Here is a 27376-nt window from a genome sequence, read left to right as displayed (position 1 = left end):
TGCGTGGCCTATGGTAGACTATTCCTACCTGGCCTTCTCGTATCTGTCTCTATTTGCTCCAAGAACAGGGGGTGTGGCTTATAATTAATTAGAAAGATAGTTAGAAAGAATACATGAAAGTCAAATCATTACATTTAAAAATCTTTAAATTGCGCCCTCCCATCCCACCTTAATGTCCCTCTTCTCCATCAAAGGTTGTCTACTTTGCCCAACACTCTTCCTGACCCAGAATGTTAGAAAGGAAAGTTCTACTGTGTGACTATGGCGCACACGAGCCAGCAGCATTTTGTGGAATCATTAACATGAAGACCTTAGGCTGTTTATGGGTACAGGGGTCCCACAAAGTACCAAAAAGGTGCATCTTATAAAGGTACCAGTGAATGTATGTTTCAGTCTGGTCAAACACTCTACTGTAAATCCTTACTTTGGGTACACACAGAGTTGCATTTAACATGTGCAGAACGTAAAATGCATACCTAGACTCACAAAAGCCTCTGCTTTCTCTTAAACAGTAGTAAAAGATAAATGAAATAACACTATTGATATTAGGCAATGAGTAAATATCAATCAGTCTAGTTCTCAATAATTGATCATCTGCAGCAGTGACCAGTCAAATTGATTTTTTTGTAATTTCACTTTCCAAAAACTGAGTGAGAAGAATGACAAAGAGGAATTACGTAAAAATCAAATATATCAGGTGTTACAAAAATATAAAATGCCCAAGCAGTGGTAGTTTTACCTAAAGGTGTCATGAATTGTTTTAGCGGAAAGAGAGGGCTCACTTGTGGTGCATCAGTGGTTACTGGATACACTGGTGACAAATAAAAACTAAATTAGAAGAAGAAATGACTCCAGCCGAACAGACTCGAAATCACATGGAAGCAGATCTAATCATATTAGCAAATATTATTATTGAGATAAGATGCCATGGAAACATCTTCAGTGCTACATCCAGAGCAGCTAAGCATAGTCAAATTGAGGACAAAGATACAACATTTTTGCAAGTTATATTTTTTCTTAAAGGGATACTGTGAAAAGCTGTTCATTCTGCCCTGCAGTACAGTATGCAAGTGTCACACACAATGCCTGCATTCTTTTTTCTACAAATGTGTATGATTACATGATATGGTTTCATGATTACAATGCGCTGCCAAAACTGTGCGAGAATTCCAATGTATTCATGATATGCGGTCTCATATGCAAATCGGCATACACGCCTCCAAATTACATACCTTAAAAGGAGCTTACCAATAAATTAATGCGGTCCAAAGCACGCTTTATTTGGTATCTTTTTTAAAGTACAATGCTTATTGATCGAGATTTATAAACCCTGTCAATATATAGCAGAAAAAACTGTGGATTTGATGTGGTTTATATAATCCACAGCATGTAAATAATGCTGTAGATAGTTTTCAAAGGGGATTTTACTCTTGCAAATTGGATGGGAAAAGTAACATATGTACAATTTGAGATGAATCAGTATTGGATTTTTTTCTATAATTTGTGGTAAAGAAAGAATGCCAAATATGTACTTTCAAAGCAAATCCAGAAATCAATAGAGCAGGTAATTATAAAAAAAACATTGTAATATATCTTAGCAGAGACTTTTGCTTCTTTCTCAAGTAATGGGTCACTTCTTGCCTTCCCACCCTGCCTTTTAAATCACCATTTACTCTGAAAAAACTGCTGAAATCCATCTGGCAAGAAAGATTGCCAATACAGCATGATATCAGGTTACGCAAGATATGGTAGGAGCTGCAGATTTTTTTGCCAGAGCTGAATTCACAACTACAATGCTTAGTAATGTCCTCCATGCCACCACTGCTTTTGTCTCTTTCTGTATGTGTAATGTGTGGAAAACATCACAAGAGATAAATCTCCATCCACTCAGAGTCAATTCAAAGAGATAGAGCCTACAGAGGATAAATGGTACATATTATGACCAGAGATATTGTTTTCCACATGTACATACACATTGCAACTTTTACTAGAAAGTGTTACCCTTTAAAAGCAACATGAGATCGACAGTTCAGAACAATGGCATAGCTTTGCTGCTGGCCTGAACTGTGCGCTCTCCCTTGCTACTAGATGCGGCTTCGAATCTGCACCATTGCATAAGCATATGGGAAATACAGTGGGCACTCTGCATTTTACCCATTTAATTAGATGAGACGACCACTTTCACAGAGCTAGAGAACACAGTCAAGCACAATGAAACCTGAGAAAATCAATGGCTTTACCAGAAGTTGTTCTGATTATTCTTGGAGGTAACATAGTACCTTGCTGGGGTATTGGTGGGGTTTCTGTTAAGAACAAAGCCATAAACAAATAAAATCAAAATAATAGAAGCAAAACAGTATCATTGGGTGACATTTTTAGACATGTGTTTTCATTTACAGTATCATGCAGAAAGCAAATTATAACATTTCACATGCATAAAAAGCCTTTCATATTTATTCTACAGAATATAATGAAACATTATTCTATTACTTTGGGGAATTCATTAAAAACTCTTAAGACATGGACAAGCTTTCTATGAGACTGTGCATAAACATACTCTACATTTTACAAAAATGTAAAGGGATTAATGTCTAAAGGCCTGCCAAAGCCAATAGGGTGTGGTAAATCTCAAGAAAATGTACTGAAATAAAGACTTGCTGAGCGGTGTGACTAGGCAGGATGCAGGGAGTGTCTGTACTTTTATGCAGCTAAGAATTCTGCCATTTGTTGTCAAGTAAGAAACGCCTTAATTTATGCATGGTATGCTCGTATTTATGAACAGTATAAATAAACAAGAATTTAATTTCTTCATTGGAGGGCTTTGGAATTTGCATGCCTGTATATGCCTTTAAAAGGAACCTGTCAAGTGGAAAAAGCAATTAAGGGCAGTCCCACACGTCCAGATAATTCCGGTACCGGAAAAAGCGGTACCGAATTATCCGTGTCCGTGTGCCCGTGCGTTTCTGTGGCACATCAGTGTGGCACACGTGCAGCACATGTGTGCCGCCCGTGTGGCGACTGGGTACCACACGCACCATGCAGGAGACAGCGGCTAGAGATAAGCGCTGTCCCCTGCATCTGGTGCTGAAGCCGCGTTTCATATCTTCTCTGCAGCAGCATTTGCTGTAGAGAAGATATGAAAAATCCTTTTTTTTTTGTTTCTTGTGTTTAAAATAAAGATCCCTGTCCCCACCCCCCTCCTGAAACCTAAATATTACCAGGGGTCTAAGTGCCAGTGTCGGGCAGGTTCAAAATGTTATCAACCTGCAAATTAACCCCCATGTCTGCAGGTTTATAGCATTTTTTCATGTGACAGGTTCCCTTTAATTCTCACCAATGCCGTAAAATTAATCCCAGAAACTTTAAAATTGAAGTTAGAACTACTCCAACGCTCTTACTTCCCAGGTTTGCTGGTACTTAATGGCACACTAAGGGTATGTGCACATGGTGTCTTTTAGATGCCGGTGTACCCGCTGAGTTTTTCTAGCAAAAGATGCTTCAGGAAAACTCCAACGGTGTTTTTCCTGAAGCATCTTTTTTTATGTCTTCCCTAACACCAGCATTTTGTTTTGTAGTTGTATGTATTAATAGCTAGAGGTTTCCAAGCGGAAGCTGGCAGAAAAATGGTCAGGTCACTTCTTCTAGCCGTTTTGCAACTTTGGATGTCTGAAACTTTTAAAAGGTCAAACAGACTGCAATGTAAAAAACGACTTGAATTTTGTTTTAGTTCTTTTTCAGGTGGATTCCAAGCGGAATCTGCCTGAAAAGATGCCATGTGCATATTATACCCTAAGGGGCAGATTTACTAAGTAAAGAGACAGATTTCCGGGATATGTGCAAAGTGTAACATTTAGTAAGGATTTTAGACACTTGTTACATTTCACTAGGAACTTTTATAAAAGGCCTAAAAAAGGCAGCATAGCTAAGTGTATTTGTACAATACAATTAAAGTTAATATTAGAGTGCAACAGTTTTTGGCTTAAGGATTCGTCTAAAAGTACGCCATCCAAAAGGTGGCGTAAAGCTAAACAAGATTGTCTGGATGCGCAAAATTTATCATCCCTGGAGGAGCCGCTTTAATGAATTTAATGTATTCTAAAACTGTCTACTGTAAATTCACACTGTGGAACTATTACACAGGATTACAAAATCTTCACCCATTTTTTCCCTTTTTCTATCTGTGCATTTATGTTTATTTTTTATTTTGTGGCTATGTTACACTTTGCCTAATGCAGACAAATGTATACTTTTTTGTCACTGTTTGAGGTTGGCTAGAAGTTATAGTGTAATTTATGAAAAAATATTTTCTGTGTTTATTTTCTTAAACTAAATTAATAAAATAAAAATGATTTAATTTTAATCTTTTAATTACATTTTAATCCAATAAGTGTTTGCCACTGGTGGGATTATTTTTTTTTTCATTCTATATTTTCTTGATAGTATGCAGCTAATGATAATGGGGGATGCTCTGTAATCCTATTAGTTGTGAATGAAAAATAGAGTTGGTACACAACAGAATAGATTACCCAGGTCTGCAAGGGTAAAATAGTTTGAAAAGTAAGAGGTGATTTTTATATACTTTTGATCTCAGAACTCAGTGAAAAAATTCCACAACATATAGTTTGTTTCACAAACTCCATATGCTTTTTCTTGCACCATACTTTCACACCTTTGCGTGACTTTTGGTGTCAATAAATAGGTTAGAAATTAATGGATGTTGTGCTGTGATCGGCTTCCAAAGAGTGTGGTGGTTTCCATAGCATCTAGTCATAGCATAGCTTTCATTTTACCTCAGCAGTATAAAAAACGAAAGCTACTCTGGGGTTTGTTGTTATCAGGAGTAAAGACAGGATTTTTTTTTTTAGTTACAGTTCATAACAGTGTGGTGGTGTCCGTAGCAACTAGTCAGATGACAGCTTTCATTTTACCTCAGTAGTATAAGAACTGAAAGCTGCACTGTAATTGGTTGCTATGGGGAGCATAGGCAGATTTTCTTTTAGACAGAGGTCACAATAGTGTGGTGGTGTGCTTACCATGATTCCTTTCAGTATTTACTGGCTTCTGTTGCTAACAACGTGATTGAAATGGCTACAAGGGGGTGTTGTAATTCACCCAACAACTTTTGCTACATTTGCGGTTGTTTTGTAGTGAAGAAATAACAACATTACGGACTTCAGTAGAAAAGTATTTACTATGCTTACTTTGGTGTAAAGCTAGGTGATCAGGAAAAGTCATGGCCTCCACATGTAGTGTGTTCTGTTTGTGTAGAAGAACTACGACAGTGGTCTAAAGGGAAGGAAAAAAGCTTTTGTTTTGGTGTGCCTATAATCTGGAGGGAATCGCAAAATCATAGTGCTGACTGCTACTTTTGTACATGTGATGTGGAGGGATTCAACCTTAAAAAGAAGGAAACCATATACCCGAAGAGTTCAGATGAGAAAATCCAGCGCTATGTGTGTTCCCTAATTATATTATACCAATAGGAACCCTTTATGTACATAAAGGGTTCCTATTGGTATAATATAGATTGTGGTTGACCTTTAAGTAGCTGCTAAGACAGCTCCAAGTGGTGTTGTGTTCCCTAATTATCCAATATTATCCAGTGCAATGCTTCCAAACAACAGGGATCTTGGGTGCAATTAAAAAACAGGCAAAATGGCACTCACTGTCCGATAAAATCTCCTTTTTATTTGAAAAGGTTAAAACATGATGGCAGGTAGAGATTGCGACTCAGTTTGGACAATGGCCGTTAAGGATTAAGGACCCACTGATGTGCATTGTAGCGCAAAACCTTTTCAAATAAAAAAGAGATTTTAAGGGATGGTGACTGCTACATCTCTTCTTTCCCACAAATGATGACTTATACACCTGGACCTCCCTTCAGCTATTTGCCCCATGTCTAACAATCCAGGAATACCTGTCCCTTCATGTCAAAAGAAACTTGAAAACACAACTGATTCAGAAGGTTCAGAACATGAAGCGCAGAATTCTGATAAAGACTTTCATGCTAGTTTAAACGAGCCACAGAAAAATCTGTTTTTCATGGTACAGAAGCAGAGCAAAGGAATTCCTTGTATCCTTTCTCAAGATGATGCTCCATTGTATTGCAGTGATGTTCGGGGGCTGATGGAAACATTTAACCCCTTTCTGACCTCGGCCGGGATAGTACATCCAAGGTCAGATCCCCTGCTTTGATGCGTGCTCCGGCGGTGAGCCCGCATCAAAGCCGGGACATGTCAGCTGTTTTGTAAAGCTGACTTGTGCCCGCAATAGCGGCAGGTGGAATTGCAATTCACCCGCCGCTATTAACTATTTAAATGCCACTGTCAATTGCATTTAACTAGCGCTTCTGGCCATTCTGCCGGAAATGCGCTCATTGCTGACCCCCGTCACGTGATCAGGGGTCAGCAATGCGTCGCCATGACAACCAGAGTTCTATTGAAGACCTCTATGGTTGTTGATGCCGGATTGCTGTGAGCGCCACCCTGTGGTCGGTGCTCATAGCAATGCAACAATTCTACTACATAGGAGCGATCTGAGCTTTGTTCCTATGTAGCAGAGGTGATCGAGTTGTGCGAGCTTCTAGCCTCCCATGGAGGCTATTGAAGCATGGCAAAAGTAAAAAAAAATGTTTTAAAAAATATGAAAAAATTATATATCAAAGTTTAAATCACACCCCTTTTGCCCCATTAAAAAACAATAATAAAAAATCAAATATACACATATTTGATATGGCCGCGTTCAGAATCGTCTGATCAGAATTACATTTTTTGGTCGTCGCAACATTGCATTAAAATGCAATAACGGGTGATCAATAGAAGAATAGTATCTGCACCAAAATTGCATAGCTAAAAACATCAGCTCGGTGCGCAAAAAATAAGCCCTCACCCGACCCCGGATCACGAAAAATGAAGACTCTATGGGAATCAAAAAATGAAGCTTTTTTTTTTTTAAGCAAAGTTTGGATTTTTTTTTTCACCACCTAGATAAAATATAACCTAGACATGTTTGGTGTCTATGAACTTGTAATGACCTGGAGAATCAAAATGGCAGATCAGTTTTAGCATTTAGTGAATTTAGCAAAAAAAACAAACAAAAAAAACAGTGTGGGATTGCACTTTTTTTGCAATTTTGGAATTTTTTTTCCCATTTCCTAGTAGATGACATGCTAAAACCAATGATGTTGTTCAAAAGTACAGCTTGTCCTGCAAAAATAAGCCCTCACATGTCCATATTGACGGAAAAATAAAAAAGTTATGACTCTGGGAAGGAGGGGAGCGAAAAACAAAAACAAAAAAACGAAAATACCCCCGGTCATGAAGGGGTTAATATAGAGTACAATGCGAGTGAGTGGGAACTTATTATTGATTTATTAAAAATAAAAGTCTAAAAGTTGTGCTACTGCACAATGGCAGAAAGTATCCTTCAGTGCATGTAGGGCATTCTCTGCACTTGAACGAAAGCTAAGAGAATTCAGACTTTATTCTCAAGAAACTTAAAGGGAACCTGTCACCTGAATTTGGCGGGACCAGTTTTGGGTCATATGGGCGGAGTTTTCTGGTGTTTGATTCACCCTTTCCTTACCCGCTGGCTGCATGCTGGCCAAAATATTGGATTCAAGTTCATTCTCTGTCCTCCGTAGTACACGCCTGCGCAAGGTAAGATTGCTTTGCGCAGGCGTGTACTACGGAGGACAGAGAATGAACTTCAATCCAATATTGCGGCCAGTATGCAGCCAGCGGGTAAGGAAAGGGTGAATCAAACACCAGAAAACTCCGCCCATATGACCCAAAACTGGTCCCGCCAAATTCAGGTGACAGGTTCCCTTTAACTACGTGAATCAAGGATGGTCAATATGTGGTGATCTCAAAGTTCTCTCTTTGCTCCTTGGGAAGTAAGAAGGATACACAAACTACCCATGCTTTTTTGTGCACAGGTCAGCCAGGATAGGAATCATCACTGGAGCCAAAAACATTGGCCAACAAGAACATCTTTGCAACCTGGACTCAAGAACATAGTTGCGGAAAGTTTAGTTGATCCCACTAAAGTTCTTCTGCTACCACTCTAAGCTTAGACTGATGGAGCAGTTTGTGAAAGCTCTACCAAAAGAAGGAGAGACCTTTAAGTACCTGTGTAACAATTTTGAGGGAGTGTCCAAAGCGAAACTGAAGGAAGACATTTTTGTGGGTCCAGATATTCGGAAAGTTATGAAGGTCGACGTGTTAAAAAAATGAAACCTGTTGAGAGAAGAGCTTGGGATTCTTTTAAAGAAGTTTGGGAAATTTCTAGGTTACAACAAAAATCTAAAAGTCCATTGTGGAGAGGATGCTGAATTAATTCAAAGCCTAAGGTTGTCTGCTGAATTTGCAGTTGCACTTTTACATTTCCTTTTGGTCTACTTTCCTGAAAACCTTGGCTGCAGTTACTGAAGAGCAAGGAGAAGGATTTAATCAGGATACTAAGGAGATGGAACGATGATACCAAGGTACATGGAACGTGAACATGATGAGATACTACTGTTGGATGCTTCACAGAGAAGATCCACAGGCCTTCTATAAGAGAAAATGTATCAAGAGAAGCTTTGAAGAGAACAGTAAAAGATGCAAGAATACATTTCCAATAAAGTTACAGAATGAATGTTCAACAAATTTTTAAATATAATATTTTATTCAATTTTGGCTAAAATAAAGAATTTTCTTGATCATCTGGCTTGTACGTAGTTTCTTGTGCGTTTTGTTAAAAATCTATAGGTGATGGTTAATAGAATTGATTTTTTAAATCAGGGCATAAGAAAACATAAGAATCCAGTTGGATTTGAAAAAAATTTCAGAAAGCAAAATTTTGCATACCTGTGTTTTCAATTGCAATGAACACATCCAACATGCAGGTAAAAAATTGGGGACAAATGTATTAAATTATGTAAAATTTGGAATAATACCATTTTCATAGTTTTCTTCTTTTATGAATTTTGAATTAATTTGAAAAAAATTGGCGACACAAACCTACTGAATAGGTTTATATGTAGGCTCACAATAATAAAGTTTGGATACTTACTAGGTTATGACTACCATATTATGGATCTTTTTCTCACAGATCCATAAATTATGAGTACGGCACATGACTACATTTTTCATTTATCAGAATGCATTGTATGCACAATTACATTTTTCCCAAATAAATATCAGCACTGAGAATATTAAATAATCTTTAACATTTTGGCTAAAAAGTATTTTATGTAAAAAAAAAGTAGTGTTGTAAATTGTAACATAATACACTTCTTTCTGGCAGCCAAATGTTAGGTCTCGAGTTCCCGCTTCTCCACAGGGGGAATCTCGAGCCATCTCCGCTGCGGTCTCCCTTTCTTGTCCAGCCGCAGTGGAGTCTGCTCAGCAGGGAAGTCGGTCCCAGCGTCTTGCTCAGTCTCACTCTGTACAGAGAGTTACTGCTGCTTCTTCAGCTTCTGCCATTAAAGTCAGTGGTGGTCAGCAGCGAGCGGACTTCTCTGGGACTAAGTCCTTGTCTGCACACACTGAGCATGCCCAGGGCAAGATCTCCCGTTGGAGATCGAGGGTCATGTGCTCAGGCTCTGCAGCACATTCCATTGGTCCTCTTGGCAGGTCTTGGAAGGGCAAAGTTTCTGTGGCCACTTCCTGTGCTGCAACTATATAAACTGCGCATGACCGCACGGCCATGCGCTAGTGTACAATTGTTAATGTGTGTATGTTGTGAGTGCAAGTCGTCCTTGGATACCCCTACCCTATTGAATGTCTGTTCGCGGAAGGTGTATGGTTGCTATCTAGCGCCCGACTTAGCCTACAGCACGAATCACACATTACAGCGTCCAGTTGCTGTGACCGCCAGTACGGCGCCGTGCACTTCCTCTGTGCTTTCCTTACCCAAGCCTGGGTGGTTAGTGGCGTTCGTCAGTGCGGCACCGCATGCACTCTTGTGCCTTAATATTGGTATTTAGTTTCCTTACACACCCAGTTGCGATGTTGTGCCAGCAAGGGTCTAATCGGACTTCAATCCTAGTTGGGGTTGAGTTCGCTGACTACTTGCTCGCGCTCTATGTGCGGTACCGCGGTCCTGTGACGCAACAGGATCGCTTCCTTCACGTTGGGTGAAGTTTAACCCACGTGTGTATACTTATGAGTACCGCCATATAGTCCGTCGTTACTTGGCAGCAGGTTCCATCTCTGCACGGTGGACCCCGGGCTGCGAACGCACCATACTCTATCTGTCTTATTATTTGGTGCGTTCCGCTAGCCCTAACACCAAATCATTACTATTTTTATGCAGTATGGACTTTTGCTGTTCACAAGCCATGTAGATATTGATTTGTTTTAATCAACGGATAAAGATTCAGTTATATAATAAACTAAGTAATTATTACTTAAACTGAGAATCCAAATCAGCTGTCATTTATTGATCCCAGATACATCTTTATTTTAAAAAGGCGTTATCGAAATAGAACAACCTAAAGTTATAAAATTCTGGCTGCCATTAGAGACTGCTGAAAGAATATCCATCATTTAACTTTTTAAAATTATAGTTGCTACCTAAAATGTGTAGCAGATTATTGGGAGTCGTGGTCATGAGATCTTCACTCAGAAAGTTATTCTGCAGCGTGCCACCCAGCAGATAAGAGTGTTTTGCTTCTGCCCTTTCTTTAACAGAAACATAGACATAGTAATATCAAAGTGACCTCAACATACACTCATTAACATTGAAATTGCAAAAGCAGGAAGGAAAAGTTGCAGAATTATGAAAAACACAGGATTGATGCACATGTCAATGATATGCAAATTATGAAAAAATCTAAACAACATACATGCCTTGGCATTCTATTAAGGAGTATAATAATGGTTAATGGTTGTCTGAAGAATGTTCGGCCATATTGAAAGTACTTGACCATGAAAATCATCAAGATCCCCTGCTGCAGCTCCCTTTGCAGTTGCCAACCAATTCCATCTTGGCCTTGCAGTTTCAGTGTTAAGGAGTGTATATTGGACATAAATAATGCCTTGGTAGTTGAATTTACCTTTGCACAGGTACAGAAAGTACTTATGAGAAATATCTAATTATCAAGATACTGTAAATAGTATGGCAGTTGATATCAACATTGGAAATCAAATTGTTTTATTTAGAACTTCGTTCTATTTATACAAGAAGCCAACAATGTTAATTTCCAAGCTATGTTTAGAGACATTTTCATATAAAAGTTAATATAATGCAGCAAATCAAAAACTATTTTCTTCTATGGGAAACACATGAACTTATGGGATGGTGAATGGATTAAAGCATAATGAAAAAAAAATTATGGAAACTTTGTGGTCTTGGCTTTGTAGGTCATGCATTCCAAGTTACTCTGAAATTGCTCTAAATGACTTGTGACTTTTGTATTAAGGTCCGACTTTTGAAAACTGCCACATAACATTTTAATATTTTTCATCTTATAATTATAGCACTTCAGATTTCAAAAGAACAATTCTAAAAATATATTTTTACAAAGGATACTTTTTCAAATGCATTTCGTTGATGCACAAGCTGTAATACTCATATGACACAGCTTTTCACACATTGCAGGCTAAATTGTTTGTGGTTGCAATGTATAGTGGAGTACTTCAGCAAGTAATGCAAGCTCCCGAGGCCAAACATAAATAGTTGCATTTTACATACTATGCTGTAATACTTTCCCTCCTTTTCCTTACAATTCACCATACTTAAATACGCAACCAATGCATATGCCGCCTAATTAGCGGATACTTGGCTATATGTTTTTACTTGTCTATTATAATCAGTAAATGTTTTTTAATTAATTCATAATTTTATGATCCTTTATATATTCTCAACTATTAGATATATAAATGTATAAGTCCTTTTTTGAGACCTACTCTTCTTGCCTGCCTTTAAGTAACATCTTTCCCCAAGTTCTATTGCAACGGCACTACCCATCTGTAAATACTACTAAATATTTTTTTTTGCTAGATACATCAGCAATGGATAGTGCAACAAATGCTTCAGATATTGATGGAAACAATTTTACTCCAGCAGCTAAACCTCAAGAGTTTGTTTGCAGTCTTATGCAAATCTCGGACAGATTAAGGGGTGAAGGCCAAAAAGAGATTATCTTGTACAATAATATTATCATGTAAATTGATGAATTAATTGATATCTTGTGTTTTTGAGCCAGAAATTAGCTAAATCAGTGATTATCATTTTAAGTATATACCAAACTTCTTTTATAACTGTAAGTAGCTGCAAATATCATGGGTCATCAGCAGAAATAATTCTGAATTACAAAAATCTATATGGCAACATAGGGGAAGTAAATAGTTCCCCTTAAGGTTTGTGCACACTATTGTTTAAATCAGACGAATGCTATCCATTTTTCTTATTCGTATCCATGTTATTCTATAGGGCTGTGCATATGAACATTTTTTTCCTTGGATCGAGTGGTCTACGGTCCATTTAAAAAAATCTATGGGTCAGTAAAAAAAATTGGACTGCACTCGGATGAAATGCGAGTGTGGTCCAATGTTCACGGACTGACATAATGGAGAAGGTGGAAAAGCTTTGTTTTCTTTTCACCTCCGAGAAAAACTGACCCCACTCTGCTCAAACTCTGATCAGAGTCTAATTAGCAAAATAGGATCATTTTTCTTGGATGAAGAGAAAAATGTGACCCTTACCTTAAAGAGACTAACTGGGTGTGGGGTCCTATTGGCAAAACTAAATGGGTGGAAAGTATGCACATTAGCCCTCTTGCAGAATGAGAAGAGGTAGGAGTAGCATGAATATATATGAAAGTTGAGCTCATGATACACTTACACCTATAAACAAAGAATTAAATATTTAAAAGATACTTAACGTTCACAGTGGACCATTCCACCAACAGGTATACTTTGAACACTTGCGCCTACTTTATCTACAGACACAACATGATTATGAAGATCATCATGAAGAATTCAATTAAATCTCCATAAACTTATTTTACAAAATATGTACAGAGCAATGATGAGGGAAGTAGATAACTGCAAGTGTATGTTCTTTGTCTATAGAAGAGTTTCCAATTTCTCCATAAATTTGTCATTACGTCAGAAGAACCCTATTAGCTCTGTTTAGTCTTACTTCAAATTTCATATTTCAAAGTTCATTTCCAACAAAATTAAATTAAATGCTTTAGCAGAATGTTTAGTATACATATCCTCAATGAAATAAAATAAACAAAGTTATTACTCAATCATATCAAGGTTTGGAAACTATTGGCTACAAAAAAGAGGGAGAACAAGACAGCACATTTATAAATTGGTTGGAAAAAACTAACGTACCCTAAGGCATCTAGTAAAAATACTGCACGTTGTGAGAAGTTGCTGCAGAGATTGAGCTGCAGCTTTGTCTCTGCCCACCTTGATATAGAGTCACAATATTTAAAGCCCCATTTAGATATGTTTAATGCCCTGTCAATTGTACTTTATGCAGCCGTTATGCTACTATTCAGAGTTATAAATCTAAAACAAAGAAAAAATTGGAGACAGTATCCACAACTTCCAATCTGGCTCCAGGAATTTTTATTTTCTAGTGTAGTAATCAAAACATAAGTAGTTGCCTGGCATATTTCTATTTGTCCACTTGGCTTGCAAAATGGTACCAAGAGCCATAATATTTTCATTTATTGGTCTACATAATCATATAAAAGTTTTTTTTATAAGTTGCAGTTTTACATTGCACCATTCATTTTACCAACTAGAAAAAAATTCAATTTATGGAAAAACTTTTATGATGTTAACTTTTTGGTAAAAATTATCTTGTAATCTTGTAATTTTGTTCTATGGGTCGGTATGATTATGGTGAGACCACATTTTTATGGTTATATAATATTGTGTATCTAGTATATATATATATATATATGTATATATTTATATATATATTTATATATATATATAGTGTATATATATTTTTTGCTTTGCTCCTTATAAAATGAAAATCTTGCGAAAAGAATTTGGCTGCAGTTTTTTTAATCTTTCAGTGGACAGAGTTGTATAAGGGCTTGTATTTTTGTGACGTGACAAATAGCATTTATTTTCATACAACTCTCTGATTTCTTTATACTACATTTTGTTGGAGAGGCGATGTGGCTAAGAAACAGTCGATAACGAGTAGTGTGATGGGCATCAGAAATAACTCCACTCCATTCTTTACCTCTTAAATGTCGTTGGCATTACTGACAGTGGCATTTACAAGATTTACCTGTTGCAACAAGAATTAGTTCTGAAAGCAGCAGTGTAATCTCAAAAGTTCGCTGCATACTGGCTGGCAAAAACATTATAAGGAGCGGGGTCAGCTCCTCAGCCCACTATATATAGTAAAAGTAGGTGTCCATGGTCAGGATTGGCTCAGCATTTGCTCAGGATTTGACACAAGTTAAATCTGCATCTGAGGTCACTGGCAGGTCACCTGCATTTTTGATGCTTTTTTTCGGCATGCGTTTTTTATGTGTTTTTTCATTGCATGCGTTTTTTTGTCACTTGAAATAAAGCTTATTGAAAGTTGACTTCGGAGAAGGAAAAAAGTGATTTCCTGTTTGCAGATAGGGTATGTGCACACAGACAGTAAATGCTGCTGGTTGGACACTGCGTACATCTGCAGCGTCCAGATGTTACAGCATAGTGGATGGAATTTCATGAAATCCAGCCTCCACTATGCGTTTAAACATGCATGCGGCAAACCTGTGTAAACATACATGTGGCGTGTCTTTCCAGACCGTAGCATGTCTATTTATGTTGCGGAGACGCTCAGTAAATTACCCATACACTTTCATTAGATGCGTTAAAACTGCATTATCTAGTCACATGCGTATTAAGTGCGGGAACGCAGCTTACTATGCATGTGTACTAATTTACATATGTTGAATCTTGTGTTACATCCAGAAGTACGTGACAGGCCGGGGTCACACTTGCGAGTGTGATGTGAGAAACTCCCACGAGTCTCTCACATCAACACCCGACACTGCAGTTGGCATTTAGACCGTTGTGTGCGGCTGCATGCTGCGAGTGTCGGGTGTTGATGCGAGAGACTCGCGCGAGTTTCTCACATCACACTTGCATGTGTGATACCAGCCACACAGGAAGTTTCTGAAAGCAGAGAGGAATATGTAATGTCCTTTCCTTTTTTTTTTTAGGTAAATAAATAATTTTTTAAAAAATGGCATGGGCTCCCGCACAATTTTGCAAACCAGCAGAGGGAAAGCCAGAGCCTGGGGGCCGATGTTTATAGCCTACGAAGAGGGTAATACCTATGGAGCTTCCCAGGCTATTAATATCAGCCCACAGCTGTATATTTAGCCTTTACTGGCTATTAAATGGGAGAGTCCCCCCAAAAAATGATGTGGGGTGCCCCTATAATTAATAACTAGCAAACGCTATGCAGACAGCTGTGGGCTGATATTAATAGCCTAGTGAGGGGCCATGGATAGTGGCCTCCCTGGCTATAAACACCATCTCACAGCCTCCACAGGAATGGCATATCTCTAAGATGCACCAATTCCGGCACTTACTTGCCACTTGTTCTGTAGCGGTGGCAAGTGGGGTAATAGTTGTGGGTTTGATGTCACCTTTGTATTGTAAGGTGATATCAAGCCCGGCTTAGTAATGGAAAGGTGTCAATAAGACATCTATCCATTACTAATCCAATATTTGATACAGGTTAAATAAAGACATGGCCAGAATAAAGTCTTTTAAATACATAAAACACTACACAGTTTCCCATCTTTATTGTACTCCTAATTCCTGCGACACCCTCGTTCTCCTGTAATTAACATAAAATAATAAATCAACACAAATACTCCCTGTTCAGATGTAGTCCTACGATGAGTTCAGCTCTGCTGCATCTGAGATCTCCGGCAGTCACCAGCACTGCAGTTCTCACGATCAGCTGACCGTGAGAACCACCCTACTGACCGGAGATAACCCCGGAGGTCACATGCACGGTAGTTCTCGCGGTCTGCTCAGTCACCGCGAGAACTGCAGTGGAAGCGGACTTCCAGCGGTGTCAAGGTAAGACATTATTTAAATTAGTACACGTGCATAGTAATCTGCGTTTCCGCAGTTATTACGCATGTGACTAATAATTATATAGTGTTTTACTGTATCTAATGATAGTCTATAGGAAATTTACGCTGTGGGGACGGAGCGTCTCCGCATCGTAAGTAGACATGCTGCGGTCTAGAAAGGCGCGCCTGATCTCCAGTTACGCTGGTCCGCCACCTGCGTCTCTGAACACATAGTGGAGATGGGATTTCATGAAATACCCTCCACTATGATGTAACATCTGGACACTGTAAGTGTACAGCAGATGATGCTGTATAATGATGATGCTCAATAACATTTTTCTACTGTATCAGGTTAGCAAAGTCAAAATGAGGTTATGTCTAGGCCATAAAACAATTGTAATTTAACCCACTTGCTTACAAACCCACATGATTGCCCAAATGTACATTTTTAATCCACTGTCATCAGCTCTTATTACTAGGTTAACATTTTTCTGGAATGAAAAATATTATTACACTAATGAGTCCTATTTCTCTAATAAGTTAAAATAAGTGCACCTATAAACTACGGACGCTAATGCCAAAATCCAAATATTTTAAACAAATATATCTTTATTCAATATAATTTATAAAAACATGTCACACAATAGATACATATGCATAAAAACTTGGTACCGCCATATAGAGGTAGATAATAGTAGGAATGTATACACAATTCCACATATATATAGTAGTATTCACTCAGGCTGACAAGAAGGTATATACAAACGTTCTTATATCCAAAGACAACAGTGTGTCTCAAATTAGCTGGGATATATTATAATGCAAACAGACCCCCTAGGAAGAAGCGGAACACGAAACGCGCGTCGGGGAAGGTGCCGCATATACAGGTTACGTATTAACTCCTTATCACTCACTTTGGTATGGCATTGAGGCCTGCATGAGGTATTTGAGTTGTCTGTACGTTTTTCTGTTGATAGCTTTGCATATCAGTCCAACTATGATGGTACTACTATAACTTTACAACTTTGAAGGATACTTTAATCAGTCATGTAGCTATGGATATGGCACTGAATATTTTTTGTATCCTCTTTGCATTATAATATATCCCAGCTAATTTGAGACACACTGTTGTCTTTGGATATAAGAACTTTTGTATATACCTTCTTGTCAGCCTGAGTGAATACTACTATATATATATGTGGAATTGTGTATACATTTCTACTATTATCTACCTCTTTATGGCGGTACCAAGTTTTTATGCATATGTATCTATTGTGTGACATGTTTTTATAAATTATATTGAATAAAGATATATTTGTTTAAAATATTTGGATTTTGGCATTAGCTTCCGTAGTTTATAGGTGCATTCAAGTTTGGGAAGTGCCATATGTGTAGCCAGTCCTTTTTTAGGATATTTAAGTTAAAATAAGGTATTTTTCTATGTTAGCATTGCAAAAAAAAAAAGTCTGGAAATTACACAATAGTTTATATGTACAGTACTTCAAAGCAGGGACAAAAATAATAATACAAGCCTTATACAGCCACATCAGTGAAAAAATAAAATGCTAGAAACACAAAAAATGGTTGGTCATTAGAGAGGTTTTCCTCTTTCAAATTTATTCATAAAATCTGAATTCCTGCATTAAAAATATAAACTTTCACGTTACTCAACCCTTCCCTGAATGCTGCCTCTTCACCATGATGTCACCACTGTAGTCTGTAAAACATCTCCAGGAGCAATGGCGGAAACATAGCATTGGAGCAGGGGAAAGTGTGTAATGTGAATTTTAGAATTTTTAACAAAGACAATGTGAAGAAAGTTGAAGGTGTAAATCCCCACTGAAGCGTGAGCCCAAAATGTTTTGTGATGTATAGAGGCATCACAAGGGATAGCGGATGGCCTAAAGGCCTATTAACAGGCACCTATCAAATATGTGCACTTATTAACTGGCCAGGTCAAACAGGCCCTCATAAACTGATGGGTGCAAAAGGACAATTAATACAATCATTCTATTCCTGTACAGAATCATGTTATCCCTAGCACATCAACAGTTTATATGGACGATGCCAATGACTTTTATGATACCCTCCAGATGAACAAGCTTTTTGGCATTTCAGCAGGTGATTGACGGCATCCTAAAGAGGACCCGAGAACAGGCATGGATTCTGACTCACAAAAAGGGAGAGTGAGGACAGAATGTGCCTGGTGCCGCAGAAGTCTAAATACAGCTCTGCCAGCTCTGTGTTGGGTATAGGGGCTGGAATCATGAATGTTGCTCAAAATGCCCTGAAGAAGCTAAGCAGAAACTACAAACTGGGATAAATCTACACATACATGCATTAAAGTGGTATTCCCATCTCCAAGATACTATCCCAATATGTAGTAGGTATAATAATAATAATAGCAAATACCTCTAATTAGAAATGTAGTATAGTTTTTCTGATTCGCTGTGTCTCTTTCCTCATGTGCAGGCATTGCAGGACCTTAAAGGGAACCTGTCAGCAGGATTGTGCACAATAACCTACAGTGTCAGGTCAGTGTCATTACTGATTATACTGATAATTTAGTTCATGAAATCCATCTTCTGGTTGTTGTTTAATCTTTATTTTCAGTTTTAAGTTAATTATATGCTTGAGCTCCGGGTGGGGCTGTCAGGGGGTCTTCATGTGGTGCTCTGATTAGGTATTTATTAGTATGGATTCTGACAGGTCACTGATACCTCTGTGAGCTGCCCCCTAGTTTACATAATGAATATTACGTATATATCTTGGAAAAAAAAATCCCCTTCTGCAGGCAAGCGTTGGTGGTGATGCCTGCACTGCAGCATGATTGCATATGTAATATGTATATAATTCATTTGTTTGAGGTTATCCTGAAATTAATAAAAAATAAATAAATAAATAAATCCATTTGAAAATGGTGCTGGCCAACCTCTGCCTATAGCAACAAAAGCAACAAAAGACGATAGAAATGTGAAATCTGCTCCAAATGAAAGAAAAACTCTCCCACTTTCATACTTATTCAGAGCAGTTCGACTAATATATATATAGATATATATCTATATATATATATATATATATATATATATATATATATATATATATATATATATATATATAATATTCATTATGTAAAATAGGGGGCAGCTCACGGAGGGATCAGTGACCTGTCAGAAACCCCTCAGAGCCCCACCCAGGAGCTCAAGCATATCGTTAACTCAAAACCTGTAGAAGCGCTGGTAGAGCGCAAAACAGCTGTTGTCTTTCCCTGCTCACTTCCACTATGTCCGTACTCCCCCGAGCCGTGAACACGCTACTATGGATTTTATATCTCCAATAAAGGATTGAACCACGCCATCTGATGAGTGCTGCCGCATTTTTTTCTTTGTTGTATTCATATTGGAATGCCTGTTTTTCCTCATGCGAGCACCTCCAGCTACTGAAGTCTAAACACCCACAAGTGATTGCGTTTTACCAGTATCTCATCCACAGGCTGTGCAGCGCCACAATTTTCTCTTCATTGCCACAAGACAGATTTCATCAACCAAACCTACTGTTTGTGGGTTACTGTGCACAATCCTGCTGACAGGTTCCCTTTAAATATCCACGATTACAACCACTGATGAAGTAACAGTTAGCTAGTTGCTAGTGGCTGTAATCATGTATACCTAAGGTCCTGAAATGCCTGGACATGAGGAAAGAGACACAGCAAATCAGAAAAACTATACTACATTTCTAATTAGAGGTATTTGCTATTATTATTATTATTATTATTCCTAACACACATATTGGGATGGGATCTTGAAGGCAGGAAGTAAAGACTTACTTTTAAGTAAAGACCTCCATACACCTGTAGGAATATACTTCTCTTGCTCAGTACTCATTGTGGCAAAGTCTTAATACTGAAAGATATTTTTAAGAGCAAGAGAAAATCTGGATGTTCAAACTGATATGAACTTGTAATTTATTGATTGAAGGACTCACTATAACAGATGCTCTACCAAAGAGATATTTGAGAACAGCCCTTTAATGTAAACACCAGTGTATAAATGTCTTGTTTTATATGCTTGTGCTCTTTTGTTAGTCATTCATTTGTAATCTTTCTTAATGAAGGGGTCTCTGTGCTCTGAAACCTTGCAAATACAACTGTTCTGGCTAGCCACTAAAACTATCACACCTATAATATTTTATTTTACATAAAGGTATTTTCATTGAGAAATACTACAAATCCATAGACATGTTTAAGTCAAGTTAACAATGCAAATTAATATGGCTAATAAAACTAGTGTGTTTAGATCTAATAATCCTTTTATTACCTAAGAAAAGTGGTATATATTTGGAATGAAAACTACAATAACACCAGTAAATCCTGAAGCTTGTACTTTATATATGTTTTCGAGCACTGATCCAGGCTAGGTTAGAGTATAACTGTCATGCCAGACATGAACACAGAAATGCCATATATTCACAGTCCCAGCAGGCTGAAAAACATACCAATAGTTCTATGGTTTATTTCTGCAATCAATTTTGACAGTCACAGATTACAGTATTCATAAAGTATTTGGGTGCGGTCCCAGCAAAATGTTCAGCAGTGTTGTCTCAAAGTTCTCTATAACTACAATATGCCACCTAGGGCAAGAATTCACAGAATGCCACAACATAGCTGTCTAAGAACTTTCCGGTCTGTGAAAGAATACAAATCCATTCTTCAAACAGAAAATGTTTACCTATAATATAATTTAATGAAATAGAACAAAAGATTCTAAAACATTTAATTGCTCTTTTGGAAACCACTAGATGATTTAAGAAAATGCACACTCCACCCAAACAACCAATTTAAACTTTAAAATATTTACTTGAACATTATGTGAATATCCATTAAGGTAGGTCCCCATGGGATGGACATGCTGTGTATTTTACCAGCAGATTTACAAAGTACTAAGCATGTGGATGAGATTTAACAACTCTCATTCACATGCTGTTGAATTTTTCCATATGGAAATATACCTGTGGTATGTTAATTTTTATCCACAGTAAATCCACGGCAAAATCAGCATATTATATATATATGTTTTGTAGCAGATTGCTACTGAAATCTGCACATGGATTAGTGGCATAAAAAAATGGGATCCTACCCCGGTGGCAATTATATTGCAGTTATTTTACTATTTTCAATGGAGTAAGTAAGTATTAGGCTGTTTGTCTACGATGAGTTTTTGTTGAGTTTTTGATGCTGTGTATTTTTGGGCTTCAAAAACCATAGTGAACTACAGTTCCAGCAAAGTGGATGGGATTTACAGAAATCTCATGCCTACAGTACTGTGTTTTTTTTTTAGCGTAAAGGGCAAAATAGAGAAAAGCCCTACTGCAAATATGCACACCACCCAAAAAATAATAATCATAACACTGAAATAGTTCGAAAAAAGTTTTGTTGGCACACCTTAAACACCTCATTGCACCCCCAGTTTCTCATATCGGTATATATAGTGGTGCGCCTGGCTTTTGACTATCTTTTTTTTAGCGTAAACTGACCTGCACTGCGAGTTTCAAATCTGCAACATGTGAATTTCTCTTGCAGGTATGCTGAGTTTTATGTGAAGATTTTTCTACAGACTTACATGAAATGCAGAAAAAACGCAAGTAAAGTGTGATTCAAAATTGCATGCGATCCACACATGACTATGTTAATAAAGTTTTGCCAAAGCCAAGTACCAGGAAGTATTAAAAAAACAAAGTAGCTTTATTTATAACATGACATAGTAACAGGAAACAAAAAACACAGCACAAAAAACATGATTAAAATGGATGTAAAAAAACACTTTATAATGCAATGAAAAAACGCAAGTAACCTAATTTACATAATAGGTGCAGAAATGCTGCAGAAAATCTGCCACATGAAAAAGTCACGAAAAGCTCATTGTGGGAACGTAGGATAAAGGTAGGTAGTAAAAAACAATGCACATATAGCAGAAAAGTTTTTTTCCCTTTCACTAAAAAAGCTGAAATATATATTTTCTGCTAGTTCATATTATGGTGTACAGTAAAAAAAAAAAGTATATGATTTTTTTTTACTATGGGACCCTACAATTGACATATGCTACTGTGGCTCCCTGTGTAAACATGGCAAATCGTTCTAGTAAATGCAGGAAATCGCATAGAAATAACAGTCATTATTTACTTGATGACTCTCCCAATATTCCTTCGGTGGTATTCACTGCTCTCCGTTTACTTCTCTGCAGCAGTCATGTCTACCCACATTAACAGTGCAGCCAATCACTGGCCTAAGCAGTCTGCCGCCATTCAACGTTGAGGTAAAAGATTGGCCACAGCCATTTAAGTTATTTTATTCTTTTTGGCCATTTTCATACCACTAATCTAATTTTTGTCAATCCAGAAAATCTCAGTAAATTGTTTTGGCTATTTATAATTTGATATTTAATTTCGATTTACTTTACGACATGATGCTCAGTTAGTTGACTTACTAAGGAAATTGGAAAAAAAACAATATTAGAAGATGCTAATAGGTTTGAGAATACCACCTAAAAAAAAAAAACTGTAATAAATAAAACCTGTAAATATACGGTATCTCTAAAGCCATATGTTTGCATCCCATACAATGGTTGTAATCTCCTCTACAAGTCACAAGAGCCTTACAAAAAGGGATCCTGCATATTTTTTAATACATATTTTTTATCTGCAATATAGAAAAAAATATAGATGAATGTAAAAACGCTGAACAATGAAACAACTAATCCTACAACCAGAACAGACAGAAACAAACAAACAAACAGAAAGTACTGACATAAATCTGAGCTATATTTATGTATGCTTTAGATCCATATTTTAGTCCTTATTTCACCATAGCTATGCTCGAGGCTCGACCGTGAAAGCTGATTAACTGTAAATCAAAAGAAAAGTCATACAGTTCAACATTTCCTTGCTCAACAAATAAATATTTTATCTAATGGCTATGCAACGATATACTACAAATACACAGGGAAATCCAAAAAATCTAAAAAAAGGAATATACCAGTTGTGTAATAGTATGTGTAAAAATATAATGAATAATACTAAGGACAAGGGGGAACTCATTAAAGGTGGAATAAAAGTGATTTTGGCAGGTAAATAGGAAAGGGTTCTTTACAGTTAGAGCAGTGAGAATGTGTAATGCCGACCACAAGAGGTAGTAATTGCAGACACTATAACAGCTTTTAAAAAATGGATGGATTATTTCTTCAGTACACATAACATTGCGAGTTATAGTTACCGTATATACTCGAGTATAAGCCGAGATTTTCAGCCCAAATTTTTGGGCTGAAAGTGCCCCCCTCGGCTTATACTCGAGTCACGGTAGCGGTGGGGTCGGCGGGTGAGGGGGTGAGGGCGCTGAGGTATACTTACCTAGTCCCAGCGATCCTCGCGCTGTCCCTGCCGTCCCACGGGCTTCGGCGCTGCAGTTTCTTCCTCTCTTCAGCGGTCACGTGGGACCGCTCATTACAGAAATGAATAAGCGGCTCCACCTCCCATAGGGGCGGAGCCGCTTATTCATTTCTCTAATCAGCGGTGCCGGTGACCGCTGATAGAGAAAGAAGCTGCGGCACCGAAGACAGGAGGGGACAGCGCGAGGATCGCCAGGACTAGGTGAGTATAGCATATTCACCTGTCCTCGTTCCAGCCGCCGGGCGCCGATCCATCTTCCCGGCCGGCGCCTCCATCTTCCCGGCGTCTCTGCTCTCTGACTGTTCAGGTCAGAGGGCGCGATGACGCATATAGTGTGCGCGGCGCCCTCTGCCTGATCAGTCAGAGCAGAGACGCCGGGAAGATGGAGGCGCCGGAACGAGACGCCGGGAGCTGCAATCAAGGGAGGTGAGTATGTGTTTTTTTTTCTTTATTGCGGCAGCGGCGGCACAAATTTATGTGGAACATCTATGGGGCACAGTGAACGGTGCAGAGCACCGTATATGGCACAGCACAGCTATGGGGCACAGTGAACGGTGCAGAGCACCGTATATGGCACAGCACAGCTATGTATGGGGCACAGTGAACGGTGCAGAGCACCGTATATGGCACAGCACAGCTATGGGGCACAGTGAACGGTGCAGAGCACCGTATATGGCACAGCACAGCTATGGGGCACAGTGAACGGTGCAGAGCACCGTATATGGCACAGCACAGCTATGGGGCACAGTGAACGGTGCAGAGCACCGTATATGGCACAGCACAGCTATGTATGGGGCACAGTGAACGGTGCAGAGCACTGTATATGGCACAGCTATGGGGCACAGTGAACGGTGCAGAGCACCGTATATGGCACAGCACAGCTATGGGGCACAGTGAACGGTGCAGAGCACCGTATATGGCACAGCACAGCTATGGGGCACAGTGAACGGTGCAGAGCACCGTATATGGCACAGCACAGCTATGGGGCACAGTGAACGGTGCAGAGCACCGTATATGGCACAGCACAGCTATGTATGGGGCACAGTGAACGGTGCAGAGCACCGTATATGGCACAGCACAGCTATGGGGCACAGTGAACGGTGCAGAGCACCGTATATGGCACAGCTATGGGGCACAGTGAACGGTGCAGAGCACCGTATATGGCACAGCACAGCTATGGGGCACAGTGAACGGTGCAGAGCACCGTATATGGCACATCTATGGGGCACAATGAACGGTGCAGAGCACCGTATATGGCACAGCTAGGGGGCACAATGAACGGTGCAGAGCACTATATGGTTCACACCTATGGGGAAATATGAACGGTGCAGAGCACTATATGGCACAGCTATGGGGAAATAATGATCTATTTTTATTTTTGAAATTCACCGGTAAATGCTGCATTTCCACCCTAGGCTTATACTCGAGTCAATAAGTTTTCCCAGTTTTTTGTGGCAAAATTAGGGGGGTCGGCTTATACTCGGGTCGGCTTATACTCGAGTATATATGGTAATTTAGTGATAAAAAGTACAATTACTGTAGTGGAGAAAGGTTGAACTTGATGGACCTAGGTCTTTTTTCCTCCTATGTAACTATATACTATGTACTTTAATAGCTGAAGTGAACAAAAACTATCAAGTTCCAGTATATTACCCAATAAATCCCTTGGAGGATCCACAGCAAGGACAGGTTCCAAAGTTGCTATGCCTTCAGACCCATCTTGTTTGCCATTTGATTTTCTTGCAACAGCTAATGACAATTTGTTAAGCAAACATAAATAAATATTAGAAAAAAAGCACCCATAATAACTAAAGCAAACTAAAATGTATACATTTATGTACCAGCATCAAATGTTTTACTGTCTGTTGACGAGGACTTTATTGTACTAGATCCTGTCACTTTTTTGAAGCACTTAATACTGGAATGCAGAGATGAATGGATCTGATGGGATTCAAATTTGCCAAATCATGTGGATTTTACTGGGAAATTCGAATAGTTGCAAATTTATTCTTTGCAAGCTGAATATCCATTATTATGCTCTGTGCTCTGGAGAGGCCCAAGGGCATAATAAACTTAAGCTGTAGAAAAAAATCCCAAACAACTAATATTCACTTCACTGCTCATTTCCGCTGCTCACTGTTCCCTGTACAATCCTCAGCGCATCTTCTACTCGCCACTGCAAGCTGTGTCTTCCATATGTAACCAGGTCTTGGACGACCCTGCACGTGCTATACGTGCGTGCAGGGCCGGACTGGGACAAAAAAGCAGCCCTGCCACACAAACCCCACCAGCCCACATACTATAACACTCCTCACCCCGATCAGTGACTTTGGCTTTACTTTGTCGTGCCCCTCACTCTCCTAAAAGGAGATAATTGAAGAGCCACATGTGAATGGCGCCACAGTGCGTATGATCGACCACAGCTGCATTTACATGGTGCTCTACAGCAGAGGTCCCCAACTCCAGTCCTCAAGGCCCACCAACAGGTCATGTTTTCAGGATTTCCTTTGCATTGCACAGGTGATGCAATTATTACCTGGGCAAGACTAAGGAAATCCTGAAAACATGACATGTTGGTGGGCCTTGAGGACTGGAGTTGGGGACCCCTGCTCTACAGAGCTCCAATTTTTAGGATCATGGGGTCCCAGCACTCGGATCTCCAGCAAATGGAAAGTTATCCCCTATCCAGAGGAGAGGGGGTTACATGGGATAATCCATTTAAACAGCTTTTCCAATATTGTATTTTTATTTGTCCATAGTAATATTGAAAATACAAAACCAATATTAACCCTTCCAAAGTCCAATGTCGCTTCTTCGACAACAGGACAAGAGAAGTGGTACTGTGCAGTGCATACAGGGCCGGCTCCAGGTTTTTGCAGGACCCGGGTGAAAGTCTCAGTTGGCCCCTTTAACACATACCACAATTCATAATGCACAGATATAGCAGAGAAATATAGGGATAGTTCAATGCCAAAGATTTCACTTCTTACATTACATGAGTGATATTTATTGTATACTAGATGGTGGCCCGATTCTAACGCATCGGGTATTCTAGAATATGTATGTAGTTTATTTATGAAGATTTAAGAATAATGCAATGAATACACAGGATTTTCCAGGTAAAATATATACATTATCAGTGAAGCAGTGTTTAAATCCCGCGCCAATATCACTGATTGGTCGCGGCCGGCTGGGTGCGACCAATCAGTGCAGCGGGGTTTAAATCTCGAGCCAATATCACTAATTGGTCGTGGCCAGCCAGGCGTGACCAATCAGCAAAGGGTGGTTCAAATCCCGCGCCAATTCGCGGCCAGACAGCGCCCGTCGCTGATTAGTTGCGTCCAGCCGGGGCGCCACCAATCAGCGCAGCGGGGTTTAAATCCCAAGCCAATATTGCTGATTGGTCGTGGCCGGGCGCGACCAATCAGCGAAGCGTGGTTTAAATCCCGGGCCAATTCGTGGCCAGACTGCGCCTGTCACTGCCGGCCGGGCGTGACCAATCAGCGAAGTGTGGTTCAAATCCCGTGCCAATTCACGGCCGGACTGCGCCTGTCGCTGATTGGTTGCGGGCACCTGGCGAGACCAATCAGCAACGCGGGATTTCCATTACAGACAAACAGACAGAATTAGACAATTATATAGTAGATACCAGATGCGTTAGAATCGGGCCACCATCTAGTATTCATATAAACATTGGTGCTTACATTTATGTTTTAACCCATTGGACACACTGCCACTGTTTTTCTCCTGTCCTTATTTTAAGAGTCAAAACTTTATTAGTCATCTATCGCTGTATGACAGCTTGTTTTCTACAGGATGACTTATAGTTTTCAAAGACACCATTTATTTTACCATATGATAAACTTAAAAAAGGGGAAAATTTTT

At 39.0% G+C, this 27376-nt stretch overlaps 1 protein-coding gene across 12 annotated transcripts in view; it reads right to left on the bottom strand.

Annotated features, from left to right (window-relative positions):
* Positions 1-27376, bottom strand: part of ABI3BP (ABI family member 3 binding protein) — a 746713-nt gene that overhangs the window by 203677 nt on the left and 515660 nt on the right. For 2 of the 12 annotated variants that reach the window (XM_069757702.1, XM_069757704.1), the window contains 3 exons: positions 25145-25240; positions 2241-2303; positions 740-811 (listed from right to left, as the gene is read on the bottom strand). The exons of 8 other annotated variants lie outside the window; for them this stretch is intronic. In XM_069757702.1, the coding sequence (XP_069613803.1) occupies positions 740-811; positions 2241-2303; positions 25145-25240 (231 nt within the window). The remainder of the gene's footprint in view (positions 1-739; positions 812-2240; positions 2304-25144; positions 25241-27376) is intronic. 2 more of the 12 variants (XM_069757705.1, XM_069757707.1) reach the window with 1 other exon arrangement.

The sequence above is a fragment of the Ranitomeya imitator genome, chromosome 3 (assembly GCF_032444005.1).
Source record: "Ranitomeya imitator isolate aRanImi1 chromosome 3, aRanImi1.pri, whole genome shotgun sequence".
NCBI lineage: Eukaryota > Metazoa > Chordata > Amphibia > Anura > Dendrobatidae > Ranitomeya > Ranitomeya imitator.
This window is presented reverse-complemented; position numbering and strand designations above follow the sequence as displayed.